Source organism: Ascaphus truei, chromosome 4 (assembly GCF_040206685.1).
Source record: "Ascaphus truei isolate aAscTru1 chromosome 4, aAscTru1.hap1, whole genome shotgun sequence".
Classification (NCBI taxonomy): domain Eukaryota; kingdom Metazoa; phylum Chordata; class Amphibia; order Anura; family Ascaphidae; genus Ascaphus; species Ascaphus truei.
The window spans coordinates 53,457,808-53,480,807 of NC_134486.1; the positions used below are offsets into that span (position 1 = coordinate 53,457,808).

Consider the following 23,000-nt stretch of genomic DNA (forward strand, 5'->3'; position numbering starts at 1 on the left):
ATAACAGATGGACATAACTGATCAAACACACTTAAACAATAAATACGCACAAGTCCATACATCAGAGGATTGCAGAATCTGAGTGATAATAAACGTTTTAAATGTGTTATAGCTTTTGCTGTGGATTGCAGAATAGAATGTATTGCTTCAAGATGCTTGTGTATGTCAACATGCTACAGCAACCTTTATTTCCACTCATTGGTTTAACCCTATTAGTGTATGCGAAGCCACTAAAGCAGGGATGGGCAACCCCGACAGGTCAGGTTTTCCGGATATCCCTGCTTCAGGGGTGCAGTCGTCGACTGAGTCACTGATTGAACCACCTGTGCTGAAGCAGGGATATCTTGAAAACCTGATGTGTTGGTTGCCCTTGAAGACTGGAGTTGCCCACCCCTGTACTATAAAGTGTAAGTCAGAAGCAACATTCAATCATTCCTGCAGTCCCTCTATGATGTGTTAAACTGAAAATTATATACACGGCATGTCTCATCACCCAGAGCACAATCCAAATGTGCCCTTGTCTTACCTCCTTGAGACACCAGGGATGTGGTAAGACCGGGAGGGTGATTACAACTGCTTTAGCTAATGCATAATGAGAGAGCCTTCTTAGTGACTCTTGTATTGATTGATTCAACGCAAACCAATATTTGCCAGAGAATGGGCCAAGTTACCATGGAGTTACACCTGTGCTCTGTGAAACCCGTGATTCAAAGTAGGTTGTAAAAAAAATAAAACAAAAAACACTGCACTGAAGGTTGCTGTAAAAATATAATAAAATGTATGTGCTTTATATCTTTATTTGAATAGCGCCATCCATGTACTGTACACAGCCCGTCACAGCACATACACACACGAGAACACCGTCAGATGTCAAACAAACTGGTTTTCACTAAAAACTTCACTCTCCGATTTCTCCATTTCCTCTCTCTGACCATCACCTCATCTCATTCTCTCTATCTCACTTCTCCCCTTCTCCACCTCCATATACCCCCAGGTTCTGCAGAAACCTGCGCTCTATTCACTTACCTGACTTTGAGTCCACTTTACGCTCCTCCCTCGCCTCTCTCAGCTCTGCTACAGACCCTGACAACCTGGTCAGAAACTACAACTCTGCCTTGTCCTCCTCTCTTGATCTACATGCCCCGCTTTCTCTCTGCCGCCCTCGCCCTTCTAACCCTAGACCCTGGCTAAATTCCCACACGCGCATGCTGCGTTCCTCCACTCGTTCCTCTGAACGCCTCTGGAGGAAATCTCATACTCTCGCAGACTTCCTTCACTACAAATGTATGCTATCCTGTTTCAACTCTGCCCTCTCGCAAGCTAAACAAGCCTACTTTTCTTCACTAATCAACATGCACAAGTCTAACCCACGCCGACTGTTCTCTGTCTTTGATACTCTACTCAAACCACCCTCAGCTGCCTCTCCTTCCTCCATCTCCGCTCAGGACTTTGCTGACTATTTTAAGGAAAAGGTGGAATCCATACATCAGAACATCCCCTCTGTTTCTTCCTCCCATCCTACACCTCTTCTTAACTCTCCTCCTGCCTTCCTTGACTCTTTTTCCACTGTCTCAGAGGAGGATGTGTCGCTGTTGATCACCTCTTCTCCCTCTACCACTTGCCCTCTTGACCCCATTCCCTCCCATCTAAAACCTCTTCTTCCTACTATAATCCCTACTCTCAAACACATTTTTAACTCCTCCCTCTGCTCTGGAACCTTTCCATCCTCCTTCAAACATGCAACAGTCATACCGTTACTCAAAAACAGCAAGCTTGACCCTACCTGTCTTTCTAACTATCGACCTGTCTCCCTCCTGCCTTTTGCCTCTAAACTCCTTGAACGTCTTGTATTCTCTCGCTTGCTCCATTGTCTCAACACCTATTCTCTCCTAGATCCTCTACAATCTGGCTTCCCCGCACTGCTCACTCCACGGAAACAGCCTTCACTAAAATAACTGACGACCTCCATGCTGCCAAAGACAGAGGTCATTACACTCTGCTCATATTACTCGACCTCTCTGCAGCATTTGACACCGTGGACCACCCTCTTCTCCTTCACATTCTCCATACTCTTGGTATTCGGAACAAAGCTCTATCCTGGATCTCATCCTACCTCTCCCATCGTACTTTCAGTGTCTCTTCTGCTAACACCTCCTCCTCCTCTATTGATCTCTCCTGTGGGGGTACCCCAGGGCTCTGTCCTGGGACCTCTTCTCTTTTCTCTGTACACACTCTCTCTAGGTGACCTAATAACATCTTTTGGGTTTAATTATCACCTCTATGCTGACGACACACAAATATACTTTTCAACACCCGACCTTACACCTGCTGTACAAACCAAAGTTTCTGAATGTCTCTCTGCTATATCATCCTGGATGGCCCACCGTCGCCTTAAACTCAACATGGCTAAAACAGAGCTCCTCATACTTCCTCCCAAACCTGGCCCTACTACCTCCTTCCACATTACTGTTGGAACTACGATCATTCACCCAGTAAACCAAGCACGCTGCCTAGGGGGCACACTCGACTCCTCTCTCACATTCGCCCCTCACATTCAAAACATTTCTAAAACTTGTCGCTTTTTCCTCCGCAATATAGCAAAGATACGCCCGTTCCTCTGTTGCTCGACTGCTAAAACTCTGACTCAGGCCCTCATTCTCTTCCGTCTTGATTACTGTAACCTCCTGCTGTCCGGCCTTCCTGCCTCTCACCTGTCTCCCCCCTACAATCTATCCTAAACGCTGCTGCCAGAATCACTCTACTCTTTCCTAGATCTGTCTCAGCATCTCCCCTCATGAAATCCCTCTCCTGGCTTCCGATCAAATCCCGCATCTCACACTCCATTCTTCTCCTCACTTTTAAAGCTTTACACTCTTCTGCCCCTCCTTACATCTCAGCCCTAATTTCTCGTTATGCACCATCCAGACTCTTGCGTTCTTCTCAACGATGTCTTCTTTCTACCCCCTTTGTATCTAAAGCCCTCTCCCGCCTTAAACCTTTTTCACTGACTGCCCCACACCTCTGGAATGCCCGTCCCCCCTCAGTACCCGACTAGCACCCTCTCTATCCACCTTTAAGACCCACCTTAAGACACACTTGCTTAAAGAAGCATATGAATAGCACTGTGGATATTCTGAACACATGATACATAAAGCTTGGCCCCCTGCAGACGCACTTACCAGAACTCCCTCCTACTGTCTCTGTACGTTCTCCCTACCTACCAATTAGACTGTAAGCTCCTCGGGGCAGGGACTCCTCTTCCTTAATGTTACTTTTATGTCTAAAGCACTTATTCCCATGATCTGTTATTTATATTATCAGTTATTTATTTGATTACCACATGTATTACTACTGTGAAGCGCTATGTACATTAATGGCGCTATATAAATAAAGACATACAATACAATGCAATCTAAATAACATTAAGAAGTGAGCTTACAATCTCAGTGGTATGTAGGGGGGCGGGACTTTACAGGACCATAGTACGGTATTAAAGGGAGTATGCAAGAGGGACAATTTGGGTGCTACTGAAATGCATTGGTAAAGAAGTGAGGTTTGAGATTGGTCTTCCAGCCAGAGAAAGAAGGTGCTGGGCGGATAATAGAAAAGAGGCATTGGGTAGTAAGTAAGTGAGAAAGCCGTTAGGCAGTAGAGGGCGGTTGATTAAAAAAGGGGGGTAGACAGGAGACATCCTTGAGCAGAACGCAAGAGGCGAGTAGGGATATAGCAAGAAATTAACACTAAGATAGGTGAGGCAGAGGAGTATATAGCCTTAAACTAAAAAAAAAATAAAAGTGTGTGGTGAGCATTGACTTTTTAAGTGAAACTTCTTTCTGTTGTGTCAATGAAATTGTAATTATACTCTCAAAAGTCTTTAATTCAATCAAAAGCATCAAAACCAAAAAAACTATTTTGGTGACAAAACACAAAGAAGTTTCAATTTTTTTGGTTGTTGGATGGGTCGCCAATGGTTCAGCCTGACTTGACTAATCCTGGTGTGTGTGTGTGTGTGTGTGTGTGTGTGTGTGTGTGTGTGTGTGTGTGTGTGTGTGTGTGTGTGTGTGTGTGTGTGTGTGTGTGTGTGTGTGTGTGTGTGTATATATAAACACACACACGCACACACACACACACACACACACACAGCCAGTAGAACCAACCCCACACTGAGGAGACCCATTAAGGTCGAAACAGTCTGTCTGTGGGTGGGTTTACTGGTTATGCATCTTAACCCTGGCTGTGCTCAAAGCTGTGACCATGCAGCAAGCTTAAGTCTAAAGGGAACCATGTTGAATGGTTTTGAAGCAAAAGGTGGCACTGTGTGCTCATTTGCATGTCATTTCCCAGAATCCCTTGCTGCAGTGAAAGTGCAGTGTGTTGGGTGATAATGGTGAAAGGCAGGGTGGCAGACCTGTCTAAGACATGCAAATGAGCATACAGTAATATTTTTATGTGCTATATGCTTTGCTGTGGAGGGTTTTTGTCACTTTTTTACCCACCATAGCTTAACTAAGTGTATATATATATATATATATATATATACACATATATATACACACACATACAGTGGTTGACAAATCACCAAAAAATCTATTGGCCACACAAAAAAATCTACTCGCCACCTAGTACCAAACGTGTGCTGCTTGGGCCAATATTTACTCGCCCGGGGGTTAAATCCACTCGCCCGGGGTGAGCAAATGTATAGGTTTGTCGAACACTGTATATATATATATATATATATATATATATATATATATATATATATATATATATATATATATACACATATACATATATACACATATATATATACACGTGCATGTATATAAGGTGTGTACATATATATGTGTATATAAGGGGTGTGTGTGTGTGTGTGTGTGTTTTGTAGGAGACGGCTTACAGAGACTGAAGTGCTGCTATAGCAGGGGTTGCTGGAATTTGGAGCAAGTGAGAATATACAAAGAGTTTGGAGGCAAAAGGCAGGGCGATAGTTACAGACAGGAAGGGTCAAGGGTGTTGATTTTGAGAGCAAATGTATTGATTTCATGGTTGAAGGAGGTGAGACAAGAACCAGAGCAAAGTGTGGAGTTGAAAATGTGGGTGAGTGTAGGGATCACAGACCAACATTCCCACAGTGTAACAGAGGATAAAGAGTCAAGAAAGGCAGGAGGAGTGTTAGGAAGAGGAAGTATGGCATACTGTTTGAATAGGATACAAAGAGGATGACTTGGTGAATGGAATCCACATTAACCTCAATATAGTCAAAGTTTTGAAGTGCAGTGGAGAAAGAAAAGCAGCTTACTGATTGAGGTCTGAGGGGAGAGTCAAAGACCAAGAAGATGCGGTGCGGTTAGACTTCTCAGTGATGATTAGTAAAGAAAAGTAGCTTTGTTTATACCGGGAGTGAGCAGAGAAGAAACAAGACACTGTAGGAAGAATTTTTAGTGGAGTATGTCAACGAGAGTACGAGATTTCCTCTAGAGGCGTTGAGAAAAGCAGGAGCGGAGTATTCGTGTATGATCGTTTAATCAAGATCTAGGGTTAGACGGAGTAGAAGAAGGGCACGTAGATTGAGATAGGATAATTCGGCATAGTTGTATTATAATTATTTTTTTTTTTTTTTTTTTTTTTTTACAAGGCTGTCATGTTCAGTAGAGGAGCAGAAAGAAGAGAAATTAGGTGATGAAACGGCGAGTTGAGAGAGAGCAAATGAGTTGAAGTGATAGCCGGGGAGAGGAAAGGGGAAATAGAGAAAACAGAGAGAGAACAGTTTTTAACAAAAAAACAAGTCAAGATAGTGCCCATCCGTGTGTGTACTGGCTGCAGTTTTTTGGTGAAGGACAAAGGAAGAGGATAGGGAGAAAAAGTGGGAAACACAGAGGAAAATGAGGGAACAGGGTAAAGGAGCACGCACAATTTTCTAGGAATCCTGCCATGGGTGCATGTATAACCCAGCCGTGTCCAGCTGTATACAGTAGAAGAACCAGCACTCAAGATAAAGATTCCATTGGTGGATCAAAACATTGATTCACTTGAATAAACACTCCAAAAGATCCATGCAAGTGCTGGTTCTTCTCCTAATTTATACAGGGGAGAGTGAGGTCATTAATATTGCAAACAAAGTCCCCAAGAGGAACAGAACAGGAGTCAGATGAGAGAAAGGAGGAGAGACAGATAGGAGAATAAGTAGAGATAAAAATGGAGAGAACTACTGGCCTGTATGAGCCTCTATGGAAGGAAAGGAAAGAGATAGAGGAGGAGAAAAGGTCCAGAAGTGGCAGAGGGAGGAGAAGAGAAGGTTCACAACTCCACCCATGCCTTCAGAGCCAAGGGTGTGGGAGAAATAAAGGCCACTGTAAGAGAGTGAAGCTTCCATTGCTTCGTCAGACTGAGAGCCACGTTTCAGTTAAAGTAAAAAGCTGCAGAGCATGAGAAGAAAAGGTCATGCAGAGAAAGGAATTTGTTAGAAAGTTAATAGGGCAGAGCTCAGGAGAAAGGGAGCGGGAGGTAAGTAGTGGATTGATATGAGGTTAGAGGGGTCGGTACTACAAGGAGGCTCAGTATAAAGTGGGAGGTAAGAGTAGACAGAGTAGAAATTAGACATGGTCCAGGATTGGGAGATATCTCCCCAGAAGTAAGAACCATGGAAAGATAGGCGGTATATAGGAGGATTTGTAAGTATGTGTTTCAGTGCAGTGTATTGTTGAGTGGTAAAAATGAAAAAAGGAGCAGAGGAGAGGAAGTGACGAAAAAAGAAATGGAGATATATAAATGGCGTTAGAAGGGCAGTGAGGAGGGTAGAAGGAAAGGCACACTTTAAACAGAAGTTAGAGCAAACACAAAGATTAATGGAGACAAAAAAAAAAAACTTTCTTAGGAATATATTCAGCGCTGTTTCTGCTTATACTTTCTCAGTAGAAACCGCATTTTAGTAATCTAATCATTAGGCCACAAAATAGAACAATTACTGCTAACAGCAGCCATTTCTCACTATGCCATCCATCTAAAACGCAGCTATCTCCTGGGTGCTACAGCACAAAAGAACAGTAGATAGAAACCAAGAATGATGTGAAGGGAACCCAACAATGTTCGTTTTTTTTAAATTAGTTTCACAAGCCGACACTTCAAAAAATTCCACACATAGTCCCTCAAGGTCAGCCTAGCAAAATATAAAAATAATCATGACCGCGTTTCCTTTCTCTGTAATCTGAAACAATCTTTCTACTTTCGCATGCGCCAAATCAATTTCCGGCTTCTTCTTTAGATGGTTCTTTTGCCCCTTTACTCCCAGCCCCTTCCCACTATATCCCAAGCAGATTTCCTCCTTTGCTGTGTCACTACGCAAAGCTCTCCTGCAATAGCCAAAGTAAAGACAGTCACTTTTCTTTTTTCATTTATTTGGTTTTAGTCTAGGTCTTAAAAAAAAACAAAAAAACTAGGAGCCTTCTACTGTGCTTTTAATGTGGAAACTAGAAAGATCATAAATGTACTTCCAGCTTTGAACAGTAAGTAAAGATTTGTATTGGGTAAAAAAAAGGTAAAAACACAACTTCCACTTACATTAAAGTTTTGCATATTATTTGAAGTTTGAATATGCGTAACATCTGATGGATTCTCTCAAGTGGAGGTCTGTATGCTGCCAATATGGCCATGTATGTTCATGCCTTTTGCCCCAGGATACTCTAGTTCAAGGGTGCGCAAACTGGGGGGCGAGGGATTTTTTTTGGGGGGTGGGGGGGAAGGGACGCGCAGGCAGTTGCAGAGGCACGCACTCTTCCCCAAGGCAATTAAATGCCGGGGAATCGTGCGAGGCCTCTGTAACCTACTGGGATTCCGACGCCACGGGGTCATGTGACGTCACCCCGCCGAAAAGTAAGGGAGGCGCAAGCACCTGGGGGAGCTGGCATTGGGGCGGAGCTCCTAAAGTTTGCGCTCCCCTGCTCTAGTTCAACATCATTAAAAAAAATGATACATTGTACCTTTTGAGATAATTAAGTACAACGCTAATGTGCTCTATTCCACATCCGATAATACGAGAGAGAGCTTGTAACAGCGTCTGTATGCTAGAAGCATTGCTTTAGGAAGAATAACTATGCTGTGCAGAGAGATCGACTCTTCAAAGTTGGATCCATTTTTAAAACAAATATTAATTTAGGTACACACACACACACACACACACATTGTGGAGGTACAGAATATCACACTCCAATCACGTACCATTACATTCTTTCGCAAATGCATGATGTGCTTTAAATATGCTGAACACCATTTTGTGAACCTTACGGAAGTTGTAAGAGTGAAAACTAAAGTCAAAGAAACTGATGGCAGCTCTGGGCCATCTGGCTGTTTCTCAACATGAGAGTAAAACCACAGGCTCTGCCAGATCTGAGCTTTCCGAGATAATACTGAACACTCACGTTTTTGTATTTTTTTTTATTATTATCATCATATTTTCCAGTTTTTTATATCACTGATAATACACATTGCTTTTTATAAGGGGTTAATCGTGGTCTCAAAGATTGTTGTAATAATTCTCAAGTGTCAGGGTATAAAGCATTTTTACGCAAATCATAACCACCACCTTTTTAAAGCTGCAGTTAAAGCAATATCCTACATGTGTTTGTTTTTAATCAGTTCTGTACTATATACTTGTAGCATTTAAAATTATTATTTTTTTAAATAAACTATTTTTAAAGACATTTTCTATGTATTCTAATGTAATAAGCATTTTTGCTTCTATAGCAACCATTTACAAAGTCACATCCCCTTCCTCTTCTGAAACAGGCAGGTTCTTGAGCCCTGGCCTCTCTCTAGCAGTGCACCAACTGTTTGTAGTGCCTGCCTGGTCACATGATCTTCCACACAGAACTGTGCTTGTCAGTGCAGCAGAAGAGAATCCAAGATGCATTTAGTGAACCTCCGAGCCAAATCTTCGCCGATCAATCACAGGAGAACTGACCGATCGGCAACTTAGCTAATTACTTATCAGTGTGCAGATTGTATTGATGCACATATTGAATGGAATTTATATATATTTTTTAAACGGCAGCTTGAACAGCTGCTTTAAGAGTTTCTGCAATAAATGATGTTAGTCATCTCGCTGAATAAAAAACAATCTTAACTAAAAGAAAAGAAAGCGCAAGCTCCCATAGTGTAATCAAATGCAATAAAAAAAGGTTAAGAAATGAAACAGGTCCAAGTGGGCACCTACATACTGAATGAACAAGTGACAATAGCATATCCAGAGATCTATAGCTATAGAATGCGCCCTTACAGGGGTAGCTAGAACAATACCAGTTAGACCGTGTCTTGTGCAGCGTCCTCACCAGTGTCTCCTGCACAGTCTATAGCTATATATCCCTGGATCTGCTATTGTCCCTTGTTGTTCGTACAGTATGTAGGTACCTACTTGGCACCGTATTATTTTGTAACCGTTTTATTACATTTGATTACACTATGGGAGCGGGTGCTTTTTTTCTTTTTTCGATTCCAGTTTGGGACGTGCTTATCGTCCAGTAAAGCTCCAGCACACCTAGTGATTCCACTTTATGAAGATGAAGACTTCGTCTACTGGACTAAAAAAACACCATACTTCTGCCGGATTGATCAACTACCGTAACTTTAACTGTGTTACATTCGCACTGCTGGGTACTATACCAGCATCTACTTTGACTATGATGAACTATTTTGGAGTGCAAAGTTCCTCCATAGTTTTTTGTGCTACACCTTTCGTGGCATTTTTTCACTTCATATCAAATTTTTAACCACTGTGTTACGTTCATCACCCTGGTTGGTTTAAATTCAGTGCACTATTTCACTATCTTCCAGCACAGTGTTGTTTTGTCCCAGGGTATCACGTGCACAAATAGCAAAATGTGTTCAGGTAGCACAGATCTTCTTATTTCTGTTGAATCCCATAACAAAGCATGCATTTAGGGTGAGAACATGAATTTTTATTTTCCTTTTTTTTTTTTTGACCTAGTAAACGGTAAAGTGTAACCTCTTCCTGCCCTAATTGCTTTACAATACCGTCCCAGTGACTGTGGCCGTGAATGGGTTAGAGGTCTATTTAATCACTTTAGTTACAAGAGTTATGACTGCATCGTGACAGCCTGTACAATTTCACCATCACCTGTGGGATTGTGCTGCTATTTCCAGACGAGTCACTCGCAGGCATGGCCAAGGCTATTAACTCGTTCATTGTCATCTTCAAGAGGCCTGCTTTACTGTTCTTGGGTTCAGAAGCCAGTAGAGCCTATCGAGAGGAAAACAAGAGAAAATGAATGTTGCCGCTCAGAACAATTTTTTTTTACCTGTATTTACTGTACAACCCGCGATAAACACAATGTTTACATGTAAGGGCAAATCGTTTTATTAGCATTCATAATTAATACACTTGATGGTTATGACTTCATATGGATACAGACAGGGAAGGGGATACCTGAGTGAAATGGCTATGCCCCCCCCTCCAGGGTTTAAACTCGCCCCTCCCCACTTTCCAAGTTAGCAGGTCATTTCAATTTTGCTGGGTTTGGACATATCCAAATGTGATCATTCTTCCTCTAATTATAGAGGTAAATAAGAATTTTAACTCAGGTAGTTTTAGGACCTGCTAATGGTCATGCCTTGATGTGGCTGGCAGGCTTAAGACGCTTTGGCCAAAGGGTTAAACTAAATGACACTTTTTGAAGAGAATATATAGGTATTTCACAATATTTTTGTCATATTGGATGTAGCTTTGGGCTTCTTTGTTTTTGTTGTTGTATACATTTAGCCACGCCCAGTAGCACTCCTTTTGACACACACACATTATAGATATATAAATATGGTAATTTTTGGGGTTCGTCAGAGCTTGCTGGGTATCTGTGTGTTTATATGCTTTGCCAAAGTAAGAAGTGGAGTTTGACATTTACATGGCATTCAACTAAAATGACTATACTTGGGCATTAAGGAACACTGTTTCTAAATGAATGCATGATGCCCAATGAGTATGTTACAAGCCAGTATTGCTCTTTTTACAGCCGGAGGGCCACTAATGTACTGTAATGTGCTGCTCTCTAATTTACCCGAAATATATACATTTCATGTTTTCAGTAAAGCGATGGCACATTGTTTTGCAGAATAGGAGCACTTAGAAAGAAAGCCACTTGCTAAAAGTGATCTTTATAAAGTGGTAAAAAGAGGCAAGTGATACCTCAAATCCTCCACGGATTGTCTTATCTAATGTGCTTGTATGACCAAGTCACCCAGAGAGCTCGCAGTCTAAAGGGAAGATAAAATATCTGGATATATTGCAACACTTCTTTTAACCACTTGTCTGCCAGAAAGGCTAGGTGAAATGTTTAAGGTGAAATGTGTTGCTGGGTCCCTGCCAGCCAAGGGTCTATAATGTAATATAGTGCATCAGATGCAAATACATATAATTGGTCCTTTAAAGTGTGTGTGTGTGTGTGTGTGTGTGTGTGTGTGTGTGTGTGTGTGTGTGTGTGTGTGTGTGTGTGTGTGTGTGTGTGTGTGTGTGTGTGTGTGTGTGTGTGTGTGTGTGTGTTATATATGGAATAAACATTCTTCTTCACTGACTCTCAATGAGCAGATGTTGTACTAAACAAGGTCCCTAAAAACACATATTAGCATTCAGAAGATCTTTCATTCATTCATTTTATTGTGCTACTCCATTAGTGACTGGGGTACTAGTGCGCACATGGCCCTTGAAAAGTTCTTAGAATGGCATGTCATATTGTACCTCTCATGGCACAGAGCCACGGGTCGGGACTAGACATTAAGAGAGGAGGCCTTCTCTTCTGTTCATGGTAGTACGTGTAATGTGCATGAAAAGAAGCAACTCTCTTGGTGCACACTTTCATCCACCCCCTCCACCACCTTTGGACACAGTGCCATGCTCCTCAAAGATTACATATGTACAGTGGTTGACAAATCACCAAAAAATCTACTCACCACACAAAAAAATCTACTCGCCACCTAGTACCAAACGTGTGCTGCTTGGGCCAATATTTACTCGCCCGGGGGTTAAATCCACTCGCCCGGGGCGAGCAAATGTATAGGTTTGTCGAACACTGCATATGTATATAAAAGATACCGCACACGTAGATCTTCAAAAAGCAGTATACTACTGCATCAATTTTGTTACATAAAACCACAAAATGCACACAATGGTTTTTTTGGGAGGGGCACCTTTACACCTAACCAAGGGTGAGCTCTCCCACTGAAACGTGTGCATTTTGTGGTTCCACGTAAGAAAATAAATGCAGCAATATACTGCTTTTGGGAGCTCTACATGTGCAGCATCTTTATGTACAGGTGGGATCCGCTAATACGGCGGGTTCTGTTCTATGGCCCCGCCGTAAAGCGAAAATCGGCGGAAAGCGAAACCAGGGATTTTGGCGTCTCCTGCAGGTCTGTGCATGCGCAGACCTGCAATCCCCCCTTCTGCGCATGCGCGACCTCCATTCTACGCATGCGCAACCTCGGCACCCCCAGTTCTGAGCATGCATGACCTCGGCAGCCCCCGGTCTGCGCATGCGCAGACATGGCGGCCCCCTTCTCGGTACCGCCGGCTGAGCGGAACGCTGAAAAGCGGGGCCCTACTGTACATCGCTATCAGAGCGGCTAATGTGACAGCTGTAATAGTGATCACATGCACGCAAAGCCAAATATCTGTACAACTTGGGGCCACTAAATCATGGTAAAAGGTGCACTCAAGTGAACTCCAATGGGGACTCTGTAAATGTGTATCCAACATGCAAGACAAGGTACTTACTACTAAACATTTTGGTGCTGAAATAATCAAATATGCCTTCCCTTTGCACAAAAGCGGACCAAGCGAAAATGAATTAAATCTTCGTGATGGAAACCTTATATTTAACCATTTTAAACCAACTGGACACACTCATTTTTACATATTGCAGCAGTCTCACTTTAAATCATTTATTGTATGAGGTCTGTATCTATAGGAGGTTCCTTTCTCTTCTACGGGTAAACCCTCATCTTTTTATTTATTTTTACCCATTCCTCTGCATGGTCTTGTCGAGATGCCCGCCCAGTTGATGTCATTAGGGTTAGACCAAAAGGTTAAGAGGCAACAGGATACATTGTATGGGGCAACAGGATTTCATCCTATCCTGAACAGAAAACCTACTCCGTCCACAAACACAAAAAAAGTGAAATCTTTCCATTAAGAATAATGACAACAAAGATACACGCTGTAATATAGTGGGTGAGGAAGGGACAGGTGCGCTACAACTCCAAAAAATGGATATGACATAAATGAACACGCAATGTTAAGCAATTCTCAGTATGACAGACAGTAACTTCTCGTGTCTAATTGAAGACTGGAGACTGAAGAAGCTATAGGGATCTCAGAATGAGAACAGTTGGCCATATCACCTGCCCCAAAACGTATGAAATGTTCCCAATGTCAACAAAAATGTCCTGATTGCGTGACAAACTACTTTACTATTAGCAACTACAGTACCTGCAGTATGTAGTTCGAAAGATTTGAATACTGTAAGTTTGCAATTTAATAACACACATAAGGGGTGCATGTGTATTGTTCAAAGGCCCTTAATTCAGCATTTCCTATTTATTTTGGATGGGGGGGGGGGAGGAGAGGCTCAGAGCATTCCCACAATATTGTTTAAATCATGAAAATTGATAGTTTAATAGGAGGTGTTGGGTTAGTCCCTGTGCCAGCTCTTTTTAGAGATTCAGATTAGCAGCACACTTTGCAGTGAAGGTGTATAGACCTGTAGCATCTGATAGACTATTGTAATGTATGCAATACATTCGGATTTGGATTGAGGCGTATGCAGTAGGCAACAGGGAAAGAATGTTGCAGATTTCAAGTGATCAAGGAGGAGATTTTTTTTTTTTTAAACTGTTTTTAGGACTTTCATAATATATGAACATCCCCTAAAATGAAGTAAATTATATTTTCTTATTTAAAAAAAAAAAAACAACAAAAAAAACAAAAAAGTGATCATGATAAAAATGAACAATGTTAATTTGATCTAAAAAAAACAAAAAACAAAAAAAAAAACAAAAAAAAAAAAAACAACTTCAACCGACTGTTGCAAAGTACCTTTAGAAACCAGCTATCACAAAATGCTGTACAAGCAAAGTATGGATGATGAGAAAAGTCGCCGACCTTGGCACGTTGCAGCTTTATGGAACCTTTATTAGCAATATACTCTTTCATAGATAGGATTTTGTTTGGCAGCCACAGAAAATAATGTTTTAATTGAAACAATAAATCTTTGTTGCAGCCGACCAGACGGCTTTGTGGTGTTTTTATCTTGAGCCGATTGCACGGCAAGTTAAACGACATCTCAGAAGGCAGAGACATCGTGTTCTAGAATTACTTATCTGAACCCTGTAGAGTTAAGAAATGGAAAAATGTATTATTTTAACAAGCCGTCACCAACAATTGTCCATAGCAGCGAAAAGTTTAGCAGCTGCCAGGCTGCCTCGGTACCTCTTGGCTTCAATAAAAATAGTTCAGTCCAATTCCTATCACCTTACTCCAGTTGTATTACAGCTCAGATATTCGAACAGGCAGCTCCACTTGGTCGCATAGATTTACTTTGCTATAAAGTGAAAGCCTTGAATTTAAGATGTTTGCAGCATTTGAATCTGAGGTCAAAGCCTCATAATAAAAAAATACCAAAAAAGCACATGTAATATTCGCAATATACAATTGAGTTTGGCCAATCTTTCCCTATGCAGCTCTTACACAGAATAATGGTTGGGTGCTAGCACAGGAGGAACTAGCTACAGTATTGCACCTGGGCAAGTTCCATCAACTGTTTTCATAGATCCAAGGCAAAACAATCGTGTAATTTCTAATTGAACTTGTGAATCTTTTGAATGTTCTCTCCCCCCCTTTCCCCACCCCCCCCCCACTCTCCTCTCCCCGCCTTCCACCAGTCTAACTACCCACCCCCTCCTCCTGCCCAAGTTCATCTTACACCATCCCTCCAAGTCTCTCTCACTAACTTCTGGGGAGGACCCCGCCCTCCTATGCCCGATCCCCTTTCCCCCCGATTTGCACCTCCTAAACTGCTGCCCCTCTCAACAGACGAGTTCCACCTCTGGGTGTTAGTACGAAGAAAGTTTAAGTGTCGTCATGGGAACGTTACCCGACAGGGGGGTGAAAGAATTCAGCAGCAATTGCAACGTTGCAATGGCCAGGAATGAGTTACAGTGTAAAGCACCACATTGAGATTGCTAGCACTTCGGGGCAGGGACTCCTTTTCCTAAATGTCACTTATGTCTGAAGCACTTCTTCCCATTGTGTGTTATTTGTTATTTATACGATTGTCACGTGCATTACTGCGCTATATAAATAAAGACATACATACAAACATTCACATTACTAATCATTTTCAAGAAGACCCAAAACAGTTTAAATGATTGCACATTGGTACATTTAACAAACAAAAACTAAAACGGTTGAAAAATGTCAACGTTTACACGTCATGTTTGTATTCAAATGTTTCAAGTGAATATTTAAAGTATGTAGTAGTCGTGCACCCCAAAACTGGAACAACCTACCAGAGACTCTCACATCCACCACCAGTTTAGGTTCTTTCAAATCTAAGGCTGTCTCACATTTTAATCTGGTCTGTAACTGTTACATACGCCCATAACATATATTTTCTTTAACTGTGCATGCAATGTCTTGTATATAATGTATACCCTGTTCATTTATGTAACTGTATTTGTAACCATGTATTATTTGTCTTAACTCTGTGCCCAGGACATACTTGAAAACGAGAGGTAACTCTCAATGTATTACTTCCTGGTAAAATATTTTATAAATAAATAAATTAGACTCAAAAAGTGTTAGAATCTCAATGTAAGGTCTTTGAGATATTGAAGGCCACTTAGCTTCCCCTGTACCTTCCACACCACACATTAGCTCTTCACGACAAAGTACCCGCCAATAATACTGTACCCCCAGCACTCCATGTACTTACTGTTAGCACTTTCAGAGAACACATTCAAATTATAGGTGGAAAATGTTACATTGAACAACAGAGAATGTTATCATCATTAATTTTAAAAGCATCAACATAATACGCAGCGCCGAACAATAGGGGAACAGAGTGACAATTACATGCACAGAATTACATACCAAGTAACACTAAACGGGAGAAAACAGGACCAAAATGCAATGAGGGCCCTGCTTGTGTTATGAACTATAACCTAGATCAACAAAAAGGACACACACACACATTTTAAAATGTAATGGGGGTAAGGTAGGGGGTGCAGTGTCTCAGACTTTTTCCAAAGAACTCCTATTCTCTTGTGCATTGGATTGGAGAACACATTCATTAGATGCCTATAAAAACAACACGCACAGCATGTTAAGTACCTGTATGTAGAATGGAATTCCAGCACTGCGTCTGGTCGCACATAGCTTAGAAGATGGATCACTAGATTTAATTTCCTCCAAGACATTGCATAACCACTGGCGTGGCAAGCAGTGCAGGCTCTCCTCGTTGCTTCTGAAAGAAACCAGCGAACAGAGAGGTCACAGAGGGCAGGACACATTATTAAAAACATGCTACACCACTTCAAACGCAGAAATATAGCTACTTTTGAACAATTAGACCTTTCAGAGACAAACCTTTTAGGACACACAAATCAAAGTTTTACTATAGTTGCTCTATAGCAAACATACTGCTAGAACATTATCAGTAAAAATACCTGTTGTTTTTCATGGAAAAACTAAAATAAGTCACGGAAGCACGAGACCAAATTGGAGTAGAAGTTAACTGAAAGTTTTTATTTTTGTATCTATTTTAAGGACTCTAATTCAGTTCTTATTAGTGTATCAGTTGTAGGCAACCAAGTAAGAGAAAAATACTCAAATCACATGATTGCATTTTCAAGTGTGAATAATAAAGGGGCTCTAGCATCACCAGCCATATTTACGAAGCAGCGCCACCCCATAAGACTTCGAGTCTAGGCGCAAAGTTCACCTTTCCTGTCTTGCCTTTAAATTCTTCATGGGCAAGCTACCCAGCTACCTGAACAAGCTCCTCACCCCTACCACATGCAGCACTTATCACCTGAGATCAGACTCCAAAAGACTGTTCATGGTCCCAAGGCTCAACAAAGTATCCGGCCGCTCCTCCTTCTCCTACCGTGCACCCCAAAACTGGAACAACCTACCAAAGACTCTCACATCCACCACCAGTTTAAGTTCCTTGAAATAAATCTAAGGCTGTCTCACACTTTAATCTGGTCTGTAACTGTTTCATACGCTCATAATATATATTTTCTTTAACTGTGCACGCAATGTCTTGAATATAATGTATACCCTGCTCATTTATGTAACTGTACTTGTTACCATGTATTATTTGCTTTACTCCGTGCCCAGGACATACTTGAAAACGAGAGGTAACTCTCAATGTATTACTTCCTGGTAAAATATTTTATAAATAAATAAAATAAGACCTCTTCCTTCATGGCATAGTAAACATGGCCCTATATGGCTGATTCAAGTGAACGGGCTGTAAGGTGCCTTCCAGCACAGGTGTAGTCTCCGAGAATAGCCCTTCAAGGGGCGGAAGAAGTTGACAATGGGGCCGTGGTGCCAACACATTTCTGGGCTCTCCCCCATTGCGTGCCAGTGCCGAGATGTGGATTCTAGCGAGCGAGTTGTCCCTGCTTGTGGGGCGTGGCAGCTGCTGTACTGTGAGCAGTCGTTCCCCAGAATATTCGGCGGCAGCACTGGCACTGCACGACAAGAACCTCCAGGAGTAAAAAAAAGCCAACAAGATGAGAGCCTGGGCAGTGGCTCCCTAAGGACTGTGGGCCTTATTGCCTTGCATCAGCTGTACCGGCTATAGTTTCGCCTCTACACTTCTAAGTAAATATCTCCCTTGTAAAAAAAGCTGCACCTGTGGCCTCTTATTCAGCTTATGTCGCTTGCTCTTGCTCGACCATCACACCACTTGTACCTCATATATGACAAACCAATAGGTAGATATTCAGGTAATTCATTTGTTACATCCATTCCTCCGTGGCACTTTGGAACGTGTTTTAATACCGTATTGCCTCGATTCGAAGACGCACATTTTTTCCCATTTTAACATGTCTGAAATCGGGATGCGTCTTCGAATCGATGTCTTTGAAAAAAACAAGCCTGCAGGGGGCGCTGCTGGAGAAGATCTATAGCTTTATTCGGCAGCAGGGACAGTAGGTCTAGCTAGATCTGTATATATATAATTCTTTGTTCAGCAGTCCTTCCCTTAAAGTCAAACACCATGTTTTAATAAATATCTGGCGATACAGTTCTTAGATAAATACTTATTTGGCAACCTTATTAGCCCTTTGAGACTTGGCTGAACATTTCACATGTAATCAAACTTTGGGGTAAAACGCTAAACATTTTGCGATGGAACTTTGGACAGTTTTGCACATCTCACTTCATTACACTGATCTTCTGACCTATCAAGGATTTGTGACCCATTAGTACTTTTCGTTTTTGCTTTCTGTATATTCCGTTTTCACCTGGGTTGGTAGAGTTTCCGGTTTCTGAAGCACATACACAGCACTAACTGCACTGGATTCACCTATGATAGTTTGAGCTATAGCATTCAGTACCTGGACACGTGACTTAAAGACAAACGATAGACCTTGTAAGCAAAGGATTGATTCCAAACTCCCTTCTCTTAGGCCTTCCAATTTCATTTTTTTTTTAGATATCCCTGCAGGAGCACGTGGTTCTTAAAAAGTGTATTAATCATATTGAAGTTGTTTTCTTTCTTCCACCCTCCACCCCCCCCCCCCTGAAAATTGTAATTAAATCAATGGTGCGTCTTACAATCGATGGTGTCTTAGGCTGTGTTTATAGTGGTGTTGTGCTTGCTGATCCGCGCCGAGGCGCGCTTAGTATATGATCTGACACCTATTATTTTGTATTGTACCTTTCTGAGTGAAAGGCTCCGCTCGCGTGCTCACGCGTGCGGAACCTCGCTCTGTTTTTCGCAACAGCCAAATCTGTGTTTCAGCGCTTGCTGGAGAGGAGGTGCGGTCTGCCGTCCAATCAGAGCGCAGCTTAGAAATGAGCTTAGACCCGCGAGCAGCCACTAGGTAGCTCCGCTCCCCGTTCCCCTATTTGGCTGAGGTGTCCAACAGGTGGTGTTGGCTGATCTGGGGTCTGCTGTAGTGGTGGCACTTACCTTTTGGACCCAGACAGGGGATATATCCATGGAGATATCCATATATTGGAGATATCTATATATATTGGATAAAATGGATATATATATATATATATATATATATATATATATATATATATATATATATATATATATATATATATATATATATATATATATAATCAAAAAATAAATAGATGATACCGTTCTGTGGCTAACGAAATGCTTTTATTTGTGCGAGCTTTCGAGATACACTGATCTCTTCTTCCGGCGATGTTACAATGAATGAAGCAAGGATAACTTAAAAACAGTGTCTCTTGGAATGTTATCTGTGCTTGTCCTTCCCCCGGTGTGGACAAGCACAGATAACATTCCAAGAGACACTGTTTTTAAGTTATCCTTGCTTCATTCATTGTAACACCGCCGGAAGAAGAGATCAGTGTATCTCGAAAGCTCGCACAAATAAAAGCATTTCGTTAGCCACAGAACGATATCATCTATTTATTTTTTGATTATTGAAGCTCGGCTAACACGGTACTGATACCTCTATATATATATATATAAATAAACTGGTCCAAAATAGCACTCAGATGTACTCAAAATAATATAAATATACAATTTTATTGAAAGCCTCACAAGTAAACATATAAGTTAAAACAGTCCCTGATGCCACCCTCACATAATATCAGTAAGAAAACCCATACAAACAGTAACAGGTAACCTTAACCTTGCTCATACATGTTACTGTTTGCATGGGTTTTCTTACTGATATTATGTGAGGGTGGCATCAGGGACTGTTTTAACTTATATGTTTACTTGTGAGGCTTTCAATAAATTTGTGTTTATATTATTTTGAGTACATCTGAGTGCTATGTTGGAACACTTGTTTTCTGTTTTTGTTTTCACATATCTTTGTTCCTTGCACCTTTAGTCATTTTTCAGTTTATTTACTAAGTTAGATACTCTTTATTTTTTCAGTCTGTGGCAGGCAATTTTTGTGTGTTGATAGAGATATATATATATATACATATATCTCTAATCAGTATCGTGTTAGCCGAGCTTTAATAATCAAGAATGAATAGATGATACCGACATTTTGCAAGCATTCTCCTACATTATATTCTATCCCATATCCAAAATGATATAACAGTACTCTTGTGGCCCTTCTGCTCCCCATTTATTTTCTGATTTGACCCCTTTGGGAAACTGGTTGGAGAGCCCTGGTTTAGAGCATCCAAAGCTCCAAGAGGTTAATCACATACAGTATCACTGTTGGCCCATTCCAATTAGTAAAGATCAAAATTAAATGACCTGCATAGCACCAAATAGTCAAGGATGTCTTCACTACCAGTTAGACTGTTTATTCACACAGCAATTTTGCATAACCTTCTACGCTTCTAAGGTCAGTTTCCCTTCCTCAAGATTGACTTTTAAAGTACAGCTCCAAAGGGACAAGAAGTACAATATAATGAAAACAAATGTTCTTCTTCGGATTAAAGCAAAGCTGCATTTCACACTCAAGCTGGTTCTCCGACACAAAACAGCACGACACGGGCCGGTTTGGGCCTGAAATGATGCTATTTTGTTATAATTGGCAAGAGAAAATCTGTCAGTTTCCAAAATTCAATCAGAATAAATGATGGTATTTACAAACACTTTGGAGTAACAAATTTCTTCAGGAAGAAAAGAACGTCGACACAGTTTGCCATCCGTCGCTCACGTGGTCACGAGCTCAAGTGAAGTCTCACTAATCTTCCTTTTATTTTGAGGCTCGTTATTTTGTTCAGAGCTCACAGATCTCAATCCCTGCCGCCCTTTTACAGCTAGATGTCCATTGCAGAGGAATGTTGTACTGTAGTCATGTTGTCATCTCATAGCTCGGCCAAAAAAACACCTTCTTGAACTGCAGGCAAATGCTAACAGAGTTCGCACTAGCACAATGTAGAAAAGTGTTTCATGTTGCACTATCATTAGTAGAAGTCCTGCAGCACATGTCATGCCTTTTGCTTTCCAGCAGTTGCTGAGGCTATTGATGCTGTGGACTTATGACAACATGCCTGTCTGGTAATACACCAAATGGAAACAGACAAAGGAGAAAGTTTGAACTATGTCAAAGCCTGCAAATTCCTGTGGAGTTTGCCGCGGGCTGACATGTTACTATGAACTTGCCTTTGCAAAACCACAGAAATCGGGGGGGGGGGGGGGGGAAGGGAAAACAATATTTAAAAAAACAAAACAAAAAAAAAAACAGTGATTACATAAGAGACATATATGAAAGAATACCCCTCTCTGTTAGATGATGCAGCATTTTCAACACAAAGCGGTTACTTTAACCCCTTCAGTACAGGAGGAACCCATTAAAACTTTTGAGCAATACATATGAAGACTTTTAAAAAACACAGAACAAAGACTCTGCATTCAAACTCAAGCCTTTTGCTGCCAGTGTAATTCACCGCTTGGCTTTCCAGTGAAGTCTAACATAAATCAGTTTGAATTGATTTACTTCTTTATTCAGAAAAAGCGCTTTCCGTGTAGGCCCATTCATTCCTGTTCTACGTAACAGCTCGGGCAGATCTGCAAAGAAGCATAAGGGTAGAAGAAGTGCTACTGGACGTATGAAGAATTTTACAACTCCCGTAGATGTTATGTGGGGCTGTGGCTTTCAGTCTGTATTGTAATAACGTTTTTCATGCTAAACCTTAATATGATGCTTGATAAACGTCTCTACATTTGGAACGTACCTTCAAATTACAAATGGGAGTACATTTTCCTACCGTATACGGTATAACAAAATAACCCCATTGAAAGGGCTGCGTTATGGCCAAGCATTCTGCCATACTGGGGTCCCTGACTTATTTAAAGAGGCAATACAATATAAATTTATTATTATTTTTTTTTTAAATAACTTTATTTTTTTAATCGTTTTTTTACAGCAATACATAGACATAGCACACAGTCATGTGAAACAGAAAGTACACCCTCTTTGAATTCTATGGTTTTACATATCAGGACATAATAACAATCATCTGTTCCTTAGCAGGTCTAAAAATGAGGTAAACACAACCTCAGGTGAACAACAACACATTACATATTGCACTATGTCATTATTTACTTAACAAACAACTTCCGCTACAAATGGAAAGGTATTGTGGAGAAGTATTGCAACTTCTATTTATTTTTTCAGTGGCGGAGGCCGAGAAATGTAAAAAAAATAAAAAATGTTTATCTATATATTTGGGTGTGCTTTTCGAGCTAAAATATGTCTCCTGAACCATTATTACATCTGCATGTATTCTCTGTAATCCGCTATTGCAACCCGATGTTTACCTGGACTATTCAGGCCTTTCACATTGTGCGAGATTATGTTCACTGACATTTTAGAATCTAGGGCTAATAAGTCTCAATAGAAAAGTGCATGGCTAACCTACTCGGGTTCCTGTTTACCAGCAGGGGACAGACGTGACTCCAACAGCTCTTGATATTGGCCACTATAGTACTGCCAGCAAAGGAAGACTAGACCCCATTAGTGGTGTGGGATGGTGTGTGGGTGTGGGATGGAGTGTGGGGGGGGGGGGGAGGCAGGGGTAGCTTGAAGAACCAGAATTGGCCATGGGTGAATCTGGTTCTTTTGCCCTTGGGATGGGTCTGGCCACTGATGCACCCAACAGAGGTGACCAGCGATCCAGAAAGACACAGATCTCGGGATCCCAATGGGCTTGGCCATGTACGTGGATAGTGTCCATGTCCCATGTCTTGAGGTGTAGGCAACCAGCCGATGTGGTCCCACCTTCGGCGTCAATATACATAACATAA

The 23,000-nt window shown here is 41.3% G+C and overlaps 1 protein-coding gene across 6 annotated transcripts in view; it reads right to left on the minus strand.

Annotated features, from left to right (window-relative positions):
- THADA (THADA armadillo repeat containing) overlaps positions 1 to 23,000 on the minus strand; it is a 438,996-nt gene that overhangs the window by 340,962 nt on the left and 75,034 nt on the right. For all 6 annotated transcript variants that reach the window (XR_012800897.1, XM_075595760.1, XM_075595761.1 and 3 more), the window contains exons 23-24: positions 16,391 to 16,523; positions 10,130 to 10,252 (exon numbers count right to left, since the gene is read on the minus strand). Coding sequence is in view for 5 of the 6 variants with exons in the window: in XM_075595760.1 (XP_075451875.1) it covers positions 10,130 to 10,252; positions 16,391 to 16,523 (256 nt within the window). In the remaining variant the exon portion in view is untranslated. The remainder of the gene's footprint in view (positions 1 to 10,129; positions 10,253 to 16,390; positions 16,524 to 23,000) is intronic.